This window comes from Babylonia areolata, chromosome 18, assembly GCF_041734735.1.
Source record: "Babylonia areolata isolate BAREFJ2019XMU chromosome 18, ASM4173473v1, whole genome shotgun sequence".
NCBI classification, from domain to species: domain Eukaryota; kingdom Metazoa; phylum Mollusca; class Gastropoda; order Neogastropoda; family Buccinidae; genus Babylonia; species Babylonia areolata.
In genome coordinates this window covers 17,761,837-17,782,596 of record NC_134893.1, presented here as the reverse complement: position 1 = coordinate 17,782,596, position 20,760 = coordinate 17,761,837, and the positions used below count along the sequence as shown (strand labels likewise).

Here is a 20,760-nt window from a genome sequence, read left to right as displayed (position 1 = left end):
GAAATATAGCCGGGTGAAGAGTCTGAGAAGAAATTATGGCAAAAGAGTAATAGTTTATAATGCATGCATGCCTCAACAGAGAGCCAGTGTAAGGTTCTAAGTAGAGGAAAACGTGTGTGTGTGTGTGTGTGTGTGTGTGTGTGTGTGGCCAGGGAGCAGGCGTGGGTGGCACTGTCTGGCCCCCAACTCTGTCACAACATGACCAGATCATATAATTACTGGGAGAACATTATCCTGCCAACCATGCTGAGTGTCTATGTTTGAACACACCGTCCACATGTCACTGGCACTGTGACTGTGACATCCAACACAACGATAATCAAAAAACCTAAAAGGATAAAATATATTTTGAACAATCCTTACTGTGATTTAGTATGACTAATTTTACAACCTTGATTAATTGCTTTTTACAACAACAGTCATCATCATCATGATGCACAATGGAAAAAAAAACAAAGGGAGGAAGGGAGGTAGGAAAGAAAGAAGAAAGAAAGAAAGATACCAAGGACAAGAGAAGAAGAAAAAAATTGAATGGTGAAAAAAAAAAAAAAAAAAAAAAGACAAAAAGTATAGTATGGTATGAGGTAGAGGAAGATGCTGAGCCCTATACACAGTGGATAACAAAACACACAAAAAAAGACAAAAAGTATAGTATGGTATGAGGCAGAGGAAGATGCTGAGCCCTATACACAGTGGATATCAAGTTACTGCCCGTGATGGCCATAAAGTCTGTGAGACCTTCAGCCTTTTGAGCCAGCGACAGGAAAAGATCAAGGAGGAGTGGCAAAGGTGTGCTTGCTGATGTGCACAACCAGCCGGGGACATCCGTGGATCAGCTCATGGGTATGACTGGCTGAGTTATCACCTGCAACACCAAAGAGCCAATGATCAAAACGTTTTAAAGACGAGACGGACACATTATAACAACAGACATAGATGTGAGTGAGGTCCATCAAAGGGATATGGCCAGGCAGTGTGGTCACCTGAAACACCCAGAGACAGATACAGAGACAGACATATGCACACAGACTGAAATACAGACAGACAGTTTCAGCTTCAGTTTCAGTAGCTCAAGGAGGCGTCACTGCGTTCGGACAAATCCATATACGCTACACCACATCTGCCAAGCAGATGCCTGACCAGTGGGGCTTGAGGAAAAAAAAAAGGTTGATAAATAATAGATAAGCGGACATAAATAAGTAAATAAATACATAAATAGATAAATAAATAAATAATCATTATAATATGAAAAAAGGTAGTAATAATAATAATAATAATAACAATAATAATAATAATAATAAATAAATAAATAAATAAGTAAATAAACAAGACAAAATGATGATAAATAAGACAAAAATGATGATAAACAAGACAAAATGATGATAAATAAGACAAAATGATGATAAACAAGACAAAATGATGATAAATAAGACAAAAATGATGATAAACAAGACAAAATGATGATAAATAAGACAAAAATGATGATAAACAAGACAAAATGATTATAAATAAGACAAAATGATGATAAACAAGACAAAATGATGATAAACAAGACAAAAATGATGATAAATAAGACAAAAATGATGATAAACAAGACAAAAATGATGATAAATAAGACAAAAATGATGATAAATAAGACAAAAATCATGATAAACAAGACAAAAATGATGATAAATAAGACAAAAATGATGATAAACAAGACAAAAATGATGATAAATAAGACAAAAATGATGATAAATAAGACAAAAATGATGATAAACAAGACAGAGCTGTGAATTAGATCCACTAAAGGGCTGACCAGGCAGTGTGGTCACCTGGAACACCCAGACAGACAGATACACAGACAGACACATGCAGACAGACTGAAATACTAACAGACATAGATGTGAGCGAGGTCCATCAAAGAGATGGCCAGGCAGTAAGGCCACCTGAAACACCAAGACAGACAGATGTACAGACACATGCAGACAGACTGAAATACAGACAGACAGAGATGTGAGGCGGTTCCATCATGACCTGGCCAGCCAAGCAGCACCTGTCAACAGCTCTGAATGCCATGTCATCTCTCTGCTGCGATGTCCCCATCTTAGCTGAGATTTAAAAAAAACAAAAAAAAAAACAAAAAAAAACCACACACACACATACAAAAAAACCCAAGTCAACATGAACTTTCCAAGTTTGCAAACATTCATGGAGTCGAGCATACATGTATATGTGTGAATACACAAGCATGTGTGTGACACACACACACACACACACACACACATATATATATATATATATATATATAGAGAGAGAGAGAGAGAGAGAGAGAGAGAGAGAGAGAGAGAGAGAGAGAGATCAAATTATATATATATATATATATATATATATATATATATATATATATATATATATATATAATCATATCTTTTTTTTCATACATGACTGTAGAGGAAATAAGTTCAGGTGAAAACAACTATGCAACCTCCTTCCATTATTTCAAAATACACTTTTTAAAGATTGAAAAGAACAACAGCAACAACAAATAAATAACACAACAGCATGGGGTAAAAAGAGAGAGAGAAAGTTGAGAGGACAATATAAACCTTTCAAAGACAGCAGCAGTTTGGGGGCCACTTGAATTTTTCTTGGAGGGAAAGAGCCAGTCGCATGCCTGGTATGAGACTGCAGTTTCATTCCAACTGGACTCCTCACCAAACTCATTCTTCTTCTTCTTCTTCTGCGTTCGTGGGCTGCAACTCCCACGTTCACTCGTATATACACGAGTGGGATTTTACGTGTACGACCATTTTTACCCCGCCATGTAGGCAGCCATACTCCGCTTTCGGGGGATCTTTTGCTTGCATGTACACACGAAGGGGGTTCAGGCACTAGCAGGTCTGCACACATGTTGACCTGGGAGATCGGAAAAATCTCCACCCTTTACCCACCAGGCGCCGTGACCGAGATTCGAACTCGGGACCCTCAGATTGAAAGTCCAACGCTTTAACCATTCGGCTATTGCGCTCATTTATCAACAGTATTCCATCTCCTGTGGACCACCCCTCAATCATCTCTGCATCAACAGTGAACTATCACCCCCTATGGTGAGTGAACCAGAGGCACCAATCATAGTTCAGTGGTGATCTCAGTCATAGTGGGAGAAAATCACTATCAAATGAGTTTTCAAAGTTGCCCATGAAGGATGACAATAAGAGCAAGAACAAAAACTGAAAACAAAATCAACTGTGAAAAAAAAAGAAGAAAAAGAAAAAAGAACAGAAATGGTTGTCACTAACTGAACACCTCAAAATAATTATCTCTGCATCCTATGCTTATGGATCTGCAAAATATGTTAAGGGAAGTTAAAAATATGTGTTAGCATGGTCCACAGTCTTTTGAGGAGCATTCACTGTTTGTATTTGTATTTGTATTTCTTTTTATCACAACAGATTTCTCTGTGTGAAATTCGGGCTGCTCTCCCCAGGGAGAGCGTGTCGCTACACTACAGCGCCACCCATTTTTTTTGTATTTTTTCCTGCGTGCAGTTTGAGTTGTTTTTCCTATCGAAGTGGATTTTTCTTCAGAATTTTGCCAGGAACAACCCTTTTGTTGCCGTGGGTTCTTTTACGTGCGCTAAGTGCATGCTACACACGGGACCTCAGTTTATCGTCTCATCTGAATGACTAGCGTCCAGACCACCACTCAAGGTCTAGTGGAGGGGGAGAAAATATCGGCAGCCAAGCTGTGATTGGAACCAGCGTGCTCAGATTCTCTCGCTTCCTAGGCGGACGCGTTACCTCTAGGCCATCACTCCACTTAATGGAGTATGGCTATGTGTCTTTTTTTGCTCTGTTCATTTATTTGCTGTTTGTTTGTTGGTTGGTTTGTTTTTCTTCTTTACATGTTAAGAAACAGGAATATCTTTACAAGTGAATTGTCGCTGTAGTACTATGCAACTGTTCATTAATACGTGAATGGGGAAAAAAACATTTTTTTTTTTTTTTAAGTGTTTTAGCATGAGTGGTCAACTATCCTGTTATATGAGCCAAGCGTTGTCAGGCTAACAAACACTGACACACAGAAAGTGTTGTGCATTGTAGTGTTTACTAGGATCTCTGAAAAGTAGTGTTATCCACCACTGCCTGACCAAAATTAAGCTTGTACATCAATAAAGTATCAAGTTCGTACTTCAGGCAAGATATGGAGGAAAGCAAGTGGTAGCAATTTAACAACCATTCTATTATTTCAAAATAACTTTACAAAGATCTTTAAAAAAAAAAATAATAATAAAAAAAAAAAAAATCAACCCCAATGACTGAAAAAAACAGGGAGAGAAAGTTAGAGGACTGTATAAACCCTTTCATAGACAGCAAATTGGAGGCCATTTGAATATTCTCTGATGAAGAAAGCCAGCTGTATGCCTGACATGACTATAGTTTTGTCCCCTGAATGGACTCTTCAGATAATTATTGCAACACTGGCAATGAACTATCATCCCCTATGATGGTATGTGCTGCAGAGACACCAACCATAGTTTAGAGGTGTTCTCAATCATATCGGGTAAAGTCACATTCCAATGACTTCCAAAATCTTCCCATAACAGATGAAGGGAAGGATAATAAGAAAATAGGACGACAAAAACTATTTTGAATATGTATATGTACATGTTTGTCTGTATGTATGTGCGTGTGTGTGTGTGTATAAGCATAAATGTGTGTGTGTGTGTGTGTGTGTGTGTGTGTGTGTGTGTGTGTGTGTGTGTGTGATGATGATGATGATGATGATGTTGTAGATACTTGCATAGTGCCTACCCTCCATCAGAAACCAAGCTCTAAGCCATCTTCTAACTGGGAGCTTTCGCACAACAAGCTGCCTACCTGTGAGCTGCATTGGGCAGTCATCATTCATTTCATGTGCCATTCAGTTAGGTTTCAGCAATGCTCACACAGACATGAAACATTTTAGGTGTGTGACAATTAAATTTTGCTTGTTACCTCACCATATAGGCAGCCATGCATACTCCCTTTTCAAAGGTGTGCATGCTGGGTAATTTTTTGTTTCTGTAATCCACCAAACACTGACACGGATTACAGGATCTTTAACGTGCGCTTTTGATCTTCTGCTTGGGTTTACACACACAAAGGGGGTTCAGGCGCTAGCAGGTCTGCACACGTGCATGCATACAAACGCAGACAGAAGCGTAAGAACACTTACCTGTCCGTAAAAGGAATACAGATCGATCATGAAGTAGCAAGGGTCAGGCACACGGTTGATCACCACCCCCTTGCACTTGCCATTGTTGTACCAGTACAGGTTCCTGTCGTTGTCCAGCTTCAGCCCAACGCGACACTTCTTCATCACATCCCTCAGCACTGTCCCGGCTCTGCTTTTGGCCTGGGACAGATGATGCGATATATGTCACTGTGAAATCATTATGCAAACACCAACCGTTTTTTTTTTTTAGCCCAGTTATTAGGGGACATCAAATCTATTTCTATTTTAGATGTGTGTGCATATTTATGCATGTCTTAGCAATATGTGACCAGATGATGCGATATACATATGCATATAATATATATATATATATATATATATATATATATATATATATATATAGATAGATAGATAGATAGATAGATAGATAGATAGATGTGTGTATGTGTGTGTGTGTGTGTGTGTGTGTCACTGTGAAATCACTATGCAAACACCCACGTTTTTCTTAGCCCGGTTATTAGAGGACATCAAATCTATTCCTATTTTAGATGTGTGTGCATATTTATGCATGTCTTAGCAATGTGTGATTATTTAATTGAGTGTTTTACTGGTAATGTGTGCATCCTATTTAGTCATTTTTATCATTTGATATATAATTTCTTTTAGTTCTTATCTATTCATTTACTTGTTTTAACTGGTTATCAAGACAATCTAGTTCACTGGGCATAACATGGATTTCATTAGCTTATACTATGTTTATCAAGTATTTATTAGGAACATGTATCCCTATTAAAACCTGGATGCATCACAATCACAATTTGTGATTTTATGTGGAAGTAATGCCTATGCTTTTTAATGCGTTGCTTATGTTGTTTTTTTTTTATCAGCAAATGTGTCAATAATTTCTTTTTTAGAAATGATAGGGCATTCTTATCAAAAACATTTGAAAAAGTCATGCTCATCAAACAAAATGACTTTTGACCCATCAGTGTCAGGAAGCGCAGCGTCCGAATGGGATCGGCATCAGACTTTTGATCCAGTGTTGAAAGTGTGAAGCTCTGTTTCAGCATGGTCTTGTGTCTTCCTTAATACAGGCACTGTACTCTTGATTTTCCTCACTTCCCCCCCAAAGCTGTGACTGGGGGCCTGACTAGGGAAAGGTTACAGTGGCGGGAAGGAGAGGATTGGGCCCAACCGTCCTGTTCCGAGCCCCTGACACAGTCAATAAGAATTCACTGGCCCCGATGGCTGTGAAAGTCTGCGGGGCTGGGGCCTTTAACCTTTAAACCTGTCCACATCAGTGATGGGTTCTCTGTGTGACGGGGGACCACAAAGAAACACAATTAAGCAGAGAAAAGACAGAGAGAGAGAGAGAGAGAGAGAGAGAGAGAGAGAGAGAGAGCACCACACCAGGCACACATACCGCTTCACTGTTCACCCCGATCACAACAGCAGACTTGAGCTGGCCAGACCACCTGGGCAAGGGGATGGCATCCGGGGGCTCAGTCACAATGCCCAGGTACATGTCCACAGGGGTTGGTCTCCCATCACTTCTGACAAATCTAACCTGCAACCACACTGGTGTTGAGAATATGCAGACACACACACTTGTATGCACAGGAAAGGGGTGCACATGCTCGCAACCAGAAACGCAGTCACTGACTCTCGGTTATGTGCAATGAGTTTATGAACAGCACACACCTCATGCATGCACGTCCTCAGGAATGCACACATACACACACACAAAGATGAGGACAGGCAGAATTACCTAGCAAAAATTTCTCAGACTGTGAAGCCATCAAACACAAAGACACATACACACTCTCACATGTACCCACTCATGAACACAAAACACACACACACACACACACACACACACACACACACACAAAATTGCAACAGATTCACACACAAAGACAAAAACATACAGACAGAGACTCATATACAAAGACAACCAATGGAGAGACAAGCAGAAAAGGGCAACAGGAATCAAATGCAGCCAAACAAAAACAATTCACAACAGAAACCAGTCTGAACTCAGCACACCAACAGTCTCCCTGCAGTGTGTGGTCCGTGCCTGTGAAAGTCAAGCAGTGTTTACAGAGGAAGGTAGCAGAATGGTCAAGATGCTTATCTGCTGATAGTGTCTGTGAGGGTCTAGGTTCAAATCCCGATCTAGCCCTTTCTCCGGAGTTTGACTGGAAAATCAAATAACTGAGTGTCCAATCGTTTGCATGAGACTATAAACTGTGGTCCTGTGTGTAGCAAACACTTGGCGCATAAAGAAAGAACCCATGCCAACTGTCATGACATCGAATTTTGGTTGATGCCATGATAGTGTTTCTTGCTTGTGAAGGGAAGATTCTTTGTATGCTTTGCCTGTCACTGTTGTTTGGTCTAAACTTGAATTGTGGAGAAACGCTAGTAGTGCACTTGCTTTAGGCACTGAGGTGAATATGTGTTCAGGAATTGATGTACTGTGAAAAGCACCAAAATTATTGTCATTCCACTCTGGGTGCAAGGTAGTAGAGGTCACAGCCGTGATGTCGTGGATAGACAGACCTTGGGGTAAATATAATGTTCTGAGAGTGAATATAAGTCCTTATGTTGGGACTGTCAAGCTTTAGGAAAGCTGATCTTGAAGTAAGTGGTAAGTTCAATGTTCTCCTTAAGGTTGGTAATGATAAATTAGTTGCAGTCTTTTCTTCTGAATTTTACAAATTGTGGATTTTTCTATACAATTCATTTTTGAGAACAATGGCTAGGTAAAATGAGAATTCAAAATGGTACTAGTACATGTGAGTACTTCTTTTTTCTTTTTGCCAGTAACTTTCAGTGGGTTCTGAGGATGTCAGGGATCCTAAGCCCCTGTTTTGGGACAAAGTTATTCAGTGCCCAAAAGTAATACTTGGAGATACCGAATGACAACACAATCATGCAAGAAAACAAATATATGAAGATTTATGACCACTGTCAAAGCCTAACTTGATAGTATAAAGGAGAATGGAACATTTGTGACTGTCTCCAGAGTTTGAACTATTCAAATGATTCATCCTTTGAGAAGAAAATGTGGACATGTTTGTTTGGGGTTGTTTTTTTAAAATTTTTTTACTAACTTAATAATAAGAAAGGAGTGACTTTAATGTGTCCTGTTGTTTATCCCTGGGTTTGAGTCAAGTCAATCTGCGAGCGTTGCTTTCAAGTCTACCTGTTGTGTGAGCTTGAGTCGAGGGAATGCAACAGTGTGAAGCAACATAAGAGTTGTCCTCTGGCAAAATTCTGTAGACAAAATCCACTCTGATTGGTACACAAATATACATACACGCAACTCAAGGCCTGACGAAGCATACTGGGTTATATTGCTGTCAAACATCTGCCAAGCAGATGTGGTGTAGCGTATATGGATTTGTCTGAATGCAGTGATGCCTCCTTGAGAAACTGAAACTGACACTAAACCTCACGGCAGTCTGACGGAGGGAGACCTTACCTCATAAAACATGTTGACCTGCATAGCGTCCAGGGACATCACAATGCCATCCCCACTTTTGTCTGTTTTCCCTGCCGCCTTCTGGCAGTTGGACAGCATAATGTTATTTCCACAATTGCCATGAAACAGGAACCGCAAGGCAGATGGCTGAAATTCAAACAGCAGTGATAGTACATTTGAGTGTTTTTGAAACAAATCATCATCTCCCCAGACTTTGGTGCAGCTCGCTCACAACTTCCGGCTCTTTCATTTTCTTTTCCATGCGATCATTGTTTGCACATTTATCAATGTTAACAGCCCTTAGTTTGCTCAGTGCTGAATTTTCCTTTGTCTGTGGAATGTACCTCTACACCCCTGTCAGTCATCCTTGCTGCATGACTGCGGTTCAGCCAATCATGTGCCACCTATGGTCCACACCATTTTAGTTTAGTGATGCCTGGCAACTTTTCTGGCCTGGCCGAGAGAGAAGCACATGGAAGGCTTGCACATGGTGGAAAAATATGAGGCAGCTAAACAAACTATGTCATGGTCAGTGCAAGTCTGACCAGTATTACCCTGAAAGAAATGAAAGTGTTAATGTCTTTCCAATTCCAACGCTAAAAAACAAGGCTGGAACACTGTAAAACATGGATTAAGGTGTTTGGACGAACCAATGGTTCCCATGGCACCAAAAGCTGGTATAACAACAAAAGCCAATCCTGTCATTGAGTGATTGAGAGTTGCGCAAAGGTGATGAAACCATTGGGAAAAAAAAAAATTGTCATACTTCATTACTAAACACTTGCAAAACAGTCCGTTTCATAGTGGTTTCGTACGAGCCAGTTAGTCTGGTTTATCTGGGACAATCATCTAATTTTCAAATTGTAAAACAATCTTTCATTCGTCAAATTCTTTTTCTTTTCAGCTTAGATCAGGGCCAATTCACTGTCCACAGAATCAACTTTTCCATTCGCACATCAGACCATACTCTGCTTGGTTCATTTAGCAAGCTCTCGAAGCTTGAGTAAATCATTCTCTCTCCCGACTGGTCCAAGAGCACTGCGGCCACGCATCTCTTCAAAAACTTACCAAGCTGACAGCGCAGGACGCTTGTTGAAACAGCGGGTTGACGCTTAACTCAGAAACACAATCTTCGAATGAGAAATCTGATCAAGGATCAACTGAACCTTGATGTGATTTTCTGTTTATTTGCATAGTGGAGGGATGAAGCTTAACACCATGAGTGAAGAGGTCTGTTAGCATAGACTTGGTATAGTTCTTAACACGAAGCAAAGTTAGTTCTGCTGAGATTGCTTGTGCAACCAAGTCATAAGAGCTGAAGGTGGGAAAACCCTGTCTTTCATCAGATTTCATCACAAGTGTCACCTTTTTGTCATCAGAGTCACAATCATGATGCACTGAAATGAATATATATCACCCACATTAACATTTTACTTTCTAGAATTAAACCTTACTGGCCTTATTGATGGGCACAATAGCTGAATGGTTAAAGTGTTGGACTTTCAATCTGATGGTCTCGGGTTCGAATCTCGGTAACGGCGCCTGGTGGGTAAAGGGTGGAGATTTTTCCGATCTCCCAGGTCAATATATGTGCAGACCTGCTAGTGCTTGAACCCCCTTCATGTATATATATGCAAGCAGAAGATCAAATACGCACGTTGAAGATCCTGTAATCCATGTCAGAGTCCGGTGGGTTATGGAAACAAGAACATACCCTGCATGCACACCCCCGAAAACGGAGTATGGTTGCCTGCATGGCAGGCCAAAAATGGTCATACACGTAAAAGCCCACTCCTGTATATATGAGTGATTGAGGGAGTTGCCGCAAGAAGAAGAAGAAACCTTATTGGCTGAATATGTCTCCTAAAACCAAAATGTTCATACTTCAATTACTAACATACTTGTCAAAGAAAACCAAGCTGATTCATATATGTTTAACAGTACAGACAGCAACAGGCATTATGTTTGAGTGTTTATAGGGATCAATACATCAATTTTCAAATGTAAAATTCAATCTTTAATTAATTCAACATTTTTTTTTTTTTTACAAAGCTTATGACGGTGACAGGATGTCACTGAAAATCTCTTCCATGACACACCTTTCACGCTGTGCACACAGACACCATACCTGGCTGGCTGAAGTGTCACTTGGAGACAAGCTCTGCAAATCAGTGGTGGGGGTGAAATAGGGTGCTGCTCCCCGGACCGGACCTCCAACTTGAGCAGGGGCCTGCAGTGCAAAACACAGATCTCTATGAAGAATGCGTGGTCAGCCAGGCTGAAGCAGCAGGACTGACTGTTGAAAAGAGATGAGTCATAAAACCCCTCAACTCACTGAAAACACAATCTTCACTGAGACATCTGAAATCCATGTATGAGTGTAACCATGTCTACTTCACACACACACACACACACACACACACACGCACACACACACACACACACATTTATCTGCTAATATCTGTTGATTTCACACGGAGATGAATTAACACACGGAGATGTATGCATATCAATGGTCTGTCTATTTCTCTCATTGGTGATATGAGTGCATTATTGTTGTTATCAAGTATCTTTAGCACCGATGGGGGTGGTACTGTATGCTGCTGTCAGGACTGGACCTACAGCTTTACTATGGGCCCGAAGTGCAAAATACAGACCTCTATGTGGAACTTGTAGTCAGCCAGGCTGAAGCAACAGGACTGATTGTTGATAACAGAGGGTCCAAAAATACTTCAACCCACTTTGAACACTATATAATATCACTTAAACACTTAGAATTAATATACCTATAAGGGTATATGCCTGTCTACTTCTCATAGACACACACAAATGTGTTAACATTTGTCGCCTTCAATGTGATAGGTGAATGGAAGTGGGTGCACTGACAAAAAAAAATAAGAATCACTCCATTTCTTACACTGAAAATGTGGGTAATAGCACACGAGTATTTTGCAGAAACATATGTAGTGTTTAGCGTCATGTTTTCTCTATCTTAAGTTTTGATGAACACAGACAAATGATATACATATATATATATATATATATATATATATATATATATATATATATATATATATATATATATGGTACTTGTATTGGGTTACTTTTCATGTACAAACACTGTGCAAAACATCAATGACAATCTTTTATAGTTTACATTGTATCTTTTTGTCTATACTACTTATCCAATGTATGCACCACAGTCTGTGTTCTGTTACTCTTGCAACCCTGTGGAAAGCACTTGAATCAGATCTGAACTATTTCCCAGTCTATGCACACATGAAAATCAACTTCAGCATTGACATTTACAATGCAACCAATCATGCAACAACCATCTCAATGAATATGAATCACTTGTCTATATCATGTAAACCCATTGTATAAGTCTACAGGATTCATTATTCACCATATCCTTGTTACACACAAGGCTGTGAGTGCATGCATCCAATTCAGCTATGTTGTCACACATCTACACTGAAAGTGACTTGTTATCAATGTACACACTACTCAGTCACTTTAATGATTTTGTGAATGTGTAATTAAAGTAACAAAACATTTCATAACCTGAATGAAAATCTGATTGAAAATGATGTAATTGAAAACTCAAAATGAAATTTAAAAGCGGTGTTGTTTCTTTTGCCAAGTACACATTTGAAATCCCTCTAAATATGTCTTTTTTACACATTTTTTATTAACACAGTATTCCAGTCTCTGTGTAAACAAAGAGTGTAAATTAACAAGTAAATGCTGGCATACAGCAATCTGTGAGAAAGTGTCACTGTAAATCTCCAGCATCACACAGCTTTCACTCTTCTTCTTCTTCTTCTGCGCTTGTGGGCTGCAACTCCCACATTAACTCGTATGCACACGAGTGGGCTTTTACGTGTATGACCGTTTTTACCCCGCCATATAGGCAGCCATACTCTGCTTTCGGGGGTGTGCATGCTGGGAATGTTCTTGTTTCTGTAACCCACCGAACGCTGACATGGATTACAGGATCTTTAACGTGCATATTTGATCTTCTGCTTGCGTATACACACGAAGGGGGTTCAGGCACTAGCAGGTCTGCACATATATTGACCTGGGAGATCGTAAAAATCTCCACCCTTTACCCACCAGGCGCCGTCACCGTGATTCGAACCCGGGACCCTGAGATTGAAAGTCCAACGCTTTAACCACTCGGCTATTGCGCCCGTCAGCTTTCACTCTGTGCACACACATACCTGGCTGGCTGAAGTGTCACTTGGGGTCAAGCTCTGTTGGGTAGAGGTGGGGGTGACATTGGATGCTGCTCTCAGGACTGGACCTCCAACTTGAGCATGAACCTGAAGTGCAAAAGACAGATCTCTGTGAAGGACATGTGGTCAGTTGAGCACCCTGAAATAACTCAACTCACTGTGAACACTATATTCACTGAAACATCTAGAATTAATATCTATCCAAATCTACTTGTCATAGCCTCCCTTCCCTGCCTCTTCCTTGTCTTTTTAGGGTTTTTTCAGTTTTAGAGTTATGCTTGCGTGAGAATGACTGGTGCGAAAGCGCTTTGATTTGTTTATGCACAAGATTTAGCGCTATATAAGTACCATTATTATTATTATTATTATTATTATATAAACACACAAACATGAACCTACACACTCTTCATCACTGTATTCAGTTTGTGGTTGCTTCTTTAGAGTAACATTGATTTTTCATATTAAAAAAATCGCTGTCAAACGATGTAATTCAAAACTCCAAATGAAAATCTGAAAACTGTGCTAGTTCTTTTGCTGCATATCCTCTTTTCATTTTCACTTTCTGTAAATAGGCCTCTTTTTCAAATTTTATATCAACATAATTATCGTGTTTATGCCTCTTTTTCAAATTTTATATCAACATAATTATAGTGTTCCAGTCTCTTTCTGTCTCTTTCTGAGCAACATTAGGAAGCTGGCATGTAAACACTTCACATGGCGAACTGTGCGTAGCCGTCACACTTAAAATGATTTGAATGACACACAATCTGCTGCATGCCACACCTTTCACACTGTTCACACATATACCTGTCTGGCTGAAGTATCACTTGGGAACCAGCTCTGTGAGGAAGTGGTTGGGGTGACACTGGATGCTGCTCTCAGGACTGGCCCTCTAACTACAGTATGGTCCTGAAGTGCAAACGACAGACTTTTGTGACAGATGTGTGGTCAGCCAGGCTGAAACAACAGCACTGACCACAGATCAAGTAAAGCACAAGTATCAAAAACTGAGGGCCCTTGAACACTTCAATTCACAGAAAACATAATATTCATTGAAACATCTAGAATCAATATCTATTAATGTATCCATGTCCACTTCTTATAAACACATACACAAAATATGGAAAGCAAGTGATTAAGATCTGGATTATTTCCCACTCTGCATGCATTATCGTCGACTTTGCCACTGGTATTTACAGTGCAGTAACTGCCTAAAAAATGATTTAAATAACTTGCGTAAATCTTGTTGAGTCATCATATAAATCTGCTGAATATGTCAAACCAGTACTGTATCCCTGTTACACTCAAGGCTGCATTAATGGATACAACAAAATTTGGCTGTGTTGTCACACATTTTACTTTTGAAACTACCTCTCTATCATTGTCTCCTCAGTCAGTGTAATAATTTTGTGAATGTTTTGTTAATGGCGAATGTTTCATTACAGTAACATCACTTTTAAAATGCTCAATTAACAGCCTATTTCAAATGATGTAATCCAAAATGGGAAATGAAATCTTAAAACCAGTGCTGGTTCTTTTGACAAATTGCCAAATACCTTCTTGATATTTTACTCCCTGTGAATGTCTCTTTTTTCTTTTTACTTTGACACAGTATTCTGGTCTCTTTCAATCTCTTAGTGAACAAAGTGTGTAACTTAGCAAGGAAATGCTGAACATAGGAATCTTTGAGAGGCTGTCACTATCAATATCTAGCATCACACACCAAGCTCTGCAATGTTGTGGTGGGGGTGGGACTGTAGCGTGCTCTCCCAGCCGGGCTTCCAACTTGAGCAGGGGCCTGTCGTGCAAATGACAGATCTCTATGAAGGACATGTGGTCAGCCAGGCTGAAGCAACAGGACAGACTGCTGATCACGTAAAGTGCAAATATTGTGAGATAATTAAATTATTCTTATCTTAATCATAATCAGTGTGCAATATAGTATGTTATGCTCACAATCATAATTATTCAAAATAATGTTTATAATTTCTTCTTTTTTTTTTTACATTTTGAAATAATGCCTGCAATGTGTGGAACGAATGTACAAAACAGTGTATGTGATATTTTTACATCTGTGTCTACGTTATAATCTTAATCCTCCCTGACTCCTGGGAGGAATCTGCAGTGGACCGTGACAAATGGCGCGCTGCTGTGCACAAAGGCGCCAAGTTGTGCGAGGCCAACAGGACTGCTGCAGCTGTTCAGAAGAGGCAGGCCAGAAAGTCACGGGCAAACAAGCTCCCTGACAATGGTATGCCTGTCTTTGTCTGCCCCAACTGTCAGCGAACATTTCGTGCGCAGATTGGACTATTCAGCCATCTGCGCATTCACAGATAGATTCATGAGCATCCTCCCCCCCACCCCACCACCACCCTCCCCCCATCCCCCAGCTGGATGATGGTCATCATCGATCTCGATGGACACACCACCACCATAATCTTAATCTGTTGGTTTTTTTTACAGTGATGGTTTCCATGTTGTTTACTTGTCGTGATAATGCACCTGACCAAATTTCTCTAGTTGGAGATAACAGAGTTACTCTTACCTTATCTGATCTTATCTTATATTAAAATCTGAGCGCTCTGAAATACATCAACTCATTGTGAACACTATCCATATCTGCTTGTCATATAAACACACAAACATGAACCTATACAATCCGCATCACTGTTATCAGTTTGTGGTTGCTTCTTTCAAGTAACAGTGATTTTCTATTTTCTATGTGAAGCCATCACACCTAAATGTCTTGAATGACACAATCTGTTGCATGACACACCTTTCACACTGTGCACACAGATACCTGGCTGGTTGAAGTGTCTCTTGGGGACAAGCTCTGCAATGTTGTGATGGGGGTGGCATTGTACCATAATCTCCTAGCTGGATTTCCAACTTGAGCAGGGGCCTGAAGCGCAAAAGACAGATCTCTATGATGTTTCTTTAATGTACATTTCTTTAATGTAACAGTTTTCTTACTGAAAACCAATTTCAAATAATGTAATTCAAAACTGAAAGTGACAATTTGAAAGCAGTGCTGGTTCTTTTGTCACATACACTCTTTTCGTTTTAACTCACTCGCTGCCATTGTCCGCATATGCGGACATCGTCAGAGAAAGCGTTGGATGCCAATGTCCGCATATGCGGACTTGGATTTTAAAAAGTCGTGCTGTAGGAGTGACGCGGCGGATGCGAAAATCAAAAGCAGATGTAATATCTTACGTCACCTCTGGTCAGCTTTTCATTCACACACGCTGCGTGTGTGTCACGATAAACTCAACCGCAGTTGATAACAAAGCGTGCCCCCTGTCAGCTTTGTAAGTTGTTTGACAAGATGGCCTCACGGCGAAGTGTTCGACACGGTCGGAGAGGTGAAATGTTACTCAGCGTCGAAGATGCTTTGGAAATGATCCAAACTGAAGGTTCTGATGTCGAAGGAGATAATGTTGATTCTTCAGACAGTGAATTTGAACCAGATCCCGATGAACTAGAAATAGATTCGGCCGCTGAAGAGAGTGTTTACAATGGAGAGGAAAGTGAGGAACATGTGCCAGCAGATGAGACAGACACAGACGACGAAACCACTGAGGAAACGGACGATTTTGCAAGTGTTTTCACCAGTGATTGGACTGACCATTTTTCCTTTTTCCCTCTTGCACATCCCTTCACTGGCATACCAGGTTTGTCAGCTAACTGGCCAGTCAACACCCAGCCGGTTGAGTTTTTTTCTTTGTTCTTTGATTTTCATTATGTAGAGACAATATTTTTTTTTGTATGTGTGAATTTCAACTTTCTTCACCACCTGTTCATACTTCATTGCATGCACTAGGTCTTCAGTTCCTCAAACAGTGTTAGAATGTGATGTGGAACATGTTGGTGTACCTTTCTGATGGGTGCAAAAATGCTAAAAAATACACAAAATATGGATACCACGATCAACATCAAGATGGTGAGTAAATACTTTGATTTTTTCACACATATGGAACAACATTCCTTGCATACATATACTAAATATCAATTGTCTGGGTGTTTATTTGTTTTTTTTTACAATTTTTTCCCCATCCTATACAAACCCTGGGTTTTCAGCGATTGGCAAGGGCAAAAACTCTTGGCATGGAGTGAGTTAACTCTATGTAAATGTGTCTTGTTTTTCATTATGCATCAACCTACATTATTTGTGTCTCTTTCAGAGCAAAGCAAGCAATTAAGTTGGCATGTAAACACTTCACATGGCAATCTGTGAGAGGCTGTAACCTAAATCTCTTGCAAGCCACACCTTTCACACTGTGCACACAGATACCTGGCTGGCTGAAGTGTCACTTGGGGTCAAGCTCTGTAGGGTAGAGGTGGGGGTGACATTGGATGCTGCTCTCAGGACTGGACCTCCAACTTGAGTATGGCCCTGAAGTGCAAAATACAGATCTCTGTGAAGGACGTGTGATCAGCCAGGCTGCAGCAACAGGACTGACTGTTGAAAACAGAGGGCTGAAAAACACCTCAACTCACTGTGAACCCTACATTACTAAAACTGAGAATATGGGTGTATGCGAGTCCACTTCTCATAGACACACACAAGCATAACACATATTGATTTCAAAGTGACTGATGCATGGATGAGGGTGCTTGAACATCAAAAATAAGAATCACTCAATTTATTACACTGTTAAAGTGGGTTAGTGTACACCAATACCATGCTCAAATCTATGTACTGCTAGGATCAAGTTTCCTCTAATTTTTGAAGAACACACACAAATAATGTAAATGTAATTTTCTTCACATGGTATGAGGTTTGGGATACTTTTCATGTTAAACACTCTGTTCAAAACTGACAAAGGCAATCTTTGGTTGCCTATTTTTTTGCCTAATTGTATTGTAATCCAATGTGTGAATTGCGGTCTGAGTTGCAATACTTTGGAAAGCAGTTGGTTGAGATCTGGACTAACCAGCCCTTGCATATATGAGCATCAAGTTTACCATTGGCACTTAAAATGCAACCAGTTATGCAATAACTACATCAACAAAAAGGTCAGCAGAAAAAGTCATATAATATGTACAATATATCCCTGTTACACTCAAAGTTGTATCAGTGCATGTAACCAGTTATGCTATGTTGTCATACATCAGTTCTCGAAGTGCCTCCCTAAATATAATCAACTTACATCCACAGTAATCACTGTGTCGCTCGGGTACAAGCTCTGAGGATTAGTGGAGGTGGTGATATTGGATGCTGCTCCCAGGACTGGACCTCCATCTTGTACATGAGCCTGAAGACAGATCTTGTGGTCAGCAAGGCTGTAGCAGCAGGACTGACTAGTGATCAAGTAAAGCACAAACAATGAAAACTAAGAGCCCATAAGAACCTAAACCAACTGAAAACACAATATTTTTTTCAAAATTTCAAAACAAAGATGTGTGGATGCTGGTGCATGCATATCAAAAATAAAATGTCTGTCAATTTCTCCCGCTGGGAATAAATACAGCTACATCCATACCAATCTTGCTAAAAAAAAAAAAAAATGTATAATAATAATAATAATCATAATAATCACAAATTTCCTCTGTTCGGAAATTAGTGTCTGCAGAATATACATAATATGAAACATGATGCACTTTTCTTCAATACAGACAGAAGGCAAACATTTTAGTATAAAAAAAGCACAAAAAAAGCTGAGAATCTCTTAAGTACAAATTGTATTTATTGCAAAATATTACATAATAGTCTTAAGATGTTAACTTTTGTAAATATGATAAAACTTTTCCCATTATTGTATTCTTCAAAACCAAAATATAACTGAAAATCAGTCAAATGAAAACTCTGTTCAAATTCAAATTGGTTAAGAAGTATAAATGTCTAGTTCATTATTCATTAGGCCATGGACTGACTGAAGTCTAGTTTTTACTGTGGCATATTTCTACTTATAGTATGTTAAATGCTCTACTGTTCTCTTATTCTTGAATGCCCACATGCACGTGCACACACACACAGACACAGACACACACACACACACACACACACACACACACACACAATATTATTCAGTTATTATTAAAACCATTTAGCTGCTTACTTTGATAAGACACCATGCACATTCACTCCTGTGCACACTGACTTGAATCTGTTTACCTTCATTAAGTGGACAAAGAGAACAAGGATCGAGACTACAAAACCAAGAGAAGATAACTTCACAGACATGAATATGAAACTTGAAGCAACAGTCAAAACTGATTCCTTCCTCCCTCACTCTCCGAATGCAAGGTCTCAACACATACCTTTCCCTGTGCAATGTCAGTAGTGCAGGTCTTAACCTCACCGACTTTCAGCAAGTCCCTCCGCAGTCGTGACACCGCCTGGGAATCCACCACCACCTTTCCCACACTGAAGGCCATGGACCCAGGTGGTAACTGTCTGCAGCACTGCAGATCATTCAGCCTTGTCTTCATTGCTGAGGTCATGGCAGCGATGACATCATCTTTGATGACTTGACAGGAACGTTGACTTATTCGGTTGTGGGTTGTCAAGGTCCATTTTCGCTGGAAGAATAACGTTCTCTTCTTGTTCACCTCCTCCTTGGTGTCAGTGAGGGCAGTCTGGTAGAGGTCTTTGAGATGTTGTCGACGTGCCTTCAAAGCAGACTCCAAGAGATCAAAGCTGGCATCCATTTCAGCAATGGCCTCTGCCGTGCTCTCAGCCTGTTCCAGGAGAAATTGGTCCAGCTGCTGTATAGCTTCATCCAGAACAGCTTCTTCTGCACCGAGGGTGGCTGACACTTCTGACAGTGCAGCAATTTTTTCCTGCACCATGGAGTCAAGATCTGTTAGACCTGGGCATGTACGGTGAGTGCTGGTTGCACACTCAAGACACAGGGATATCTTATGATCGAGGCAGTACTTCTTGCACACTTCTCCAGGGTGTGTTGAGCAGAGGGATGGCCGACTTGACGCTAATTTTTCAGCTGTTAGCCTATGCAGGCTTTCAACTGAGTGGTGGCGTGACACTGAAGATTTCTGATGGCCTTTGACACAAGTGGAGCAGAAAAAGTCTCCACAGTCTGTGCACAGGAACAGGGCAACCGAATTCACGCACACTTGGCACGGATGATCCTTGTTCAGCACCTTCTGGCTCTCTATCACAGCTTCCATTGCCAGGTCAGTCGGAAGACTGTCTGCAAATGCTTCAAACGTTTGGTTGCTCTGATTCTCCATGATAGTGGTGCGACACATTGGGCAAGTGGCATCAGTCTCTACTTTCAACCAATTGACCAGACAATCTTTACACACCACATGCCCACAGTGAAGAACCTTGGGTTCAGTAAAAGCATCATTACATATGGGACATTCTTCTTCACTGGGCTCCCAGTCTGCAGCTGTCGCCATGGCTGAAATCATAGAGAATAGTAATAATTTTAGTAGTCAAATAAAAACAATGAAAGCTGTGGTTTTAGGAGGAAAAATGTGTCTTATTTTTCTAATGTTACACAGTATTCAGGAAACTAGGCAAAGGGGAAAATAAGTACTGTTACTATTGATAAGACAAAGACAGAAAATTTATAAGTATTGATTGCTGCTAATGCTATCAGTAAACGGGTGGGAAAGAGAGGGGTACAGAGAAATAAACCAAGAAAGCAACTTTACTCAAGAAAAATGAAAATACAAGTTCAAAATGAATCATATAATTATTATATACTCTTCATTTGACATACTGTGATATTTCATTTTCCTCCTTACACTATGAGTATGATGAATATGTACTGGACAATGGTGAAGAACATGAGTCACATACTGCATGGGATGTGATGCATGTGTGTGTGTGTGTTAATAATTTGCCTTATTATTTATATTGAG

The 20,760-nt window shown here is 40.1% G+C and overlaps 1 protein-coding gene across 3 annotated transcripts in view; it reads right to left on the bottom strand.

The window, feature by feature from the left end:
* Positions 1-540: 540 nt before the first annotated feature.
* The window catches only part of LOC143292534 (uncharacterized), a 22,271-nt gene continuing 2,051 nt past the window's right edge, over positions 541-20,760 (bottom strand). For 2 of the 3 annotated variants that reach the window (XM_076602915.1, XM_076602916.1), the window contains exons 2-13: positions 19,189-20,294; positions 18,078-18,182; positions 17,219-17,320; positions 15,725-15,826; positions 14,648-14,722; positions 13,732-13,833; positions 12,910-13,011; positions 10,815-10,916; positions 8,687-8,833; positions 6,623-6,766; positions 5,200-5,379; positions 541-865 (exon numbers count right to left, since the gene is read on the bottom strand). In XM_076602915.1, coding sequence (XP_076459030.1) covers positions 833-865; positions 5,200-5,379; positions 6,623-6,766; positions 8,687-8,833; positions 10,815-10,916; positions 12,910-13,011; positions 13,732-13,833; positions 14,648-14,722; positions 15,725-15,826; positions 17,219-17,320; positions 18,078-18,182; positions 19,189-20,292 — 2,298 coding nt within the window. In that variant the 5' untranslated portion in view covers positions 20,293-20,294 and the 3' untranslated portion in view covers positions 541-832. The remainder of the gene's footprint in view (positions 866-5,199; positions 5,380-6,622; positions 6,767-8,686; positions 8,834-10,814; positions 10,917-12,909; positions 13,012-13,731; positions 13,834-14,647; positions 14,723-15,724; positions 15,827-17,218; positions 17,321-18,077; positions 18,183-19,188; positions 20,295-20,760) is intronic. The other variant, XM_076602917.1, reaches the window with a different exon arrangement.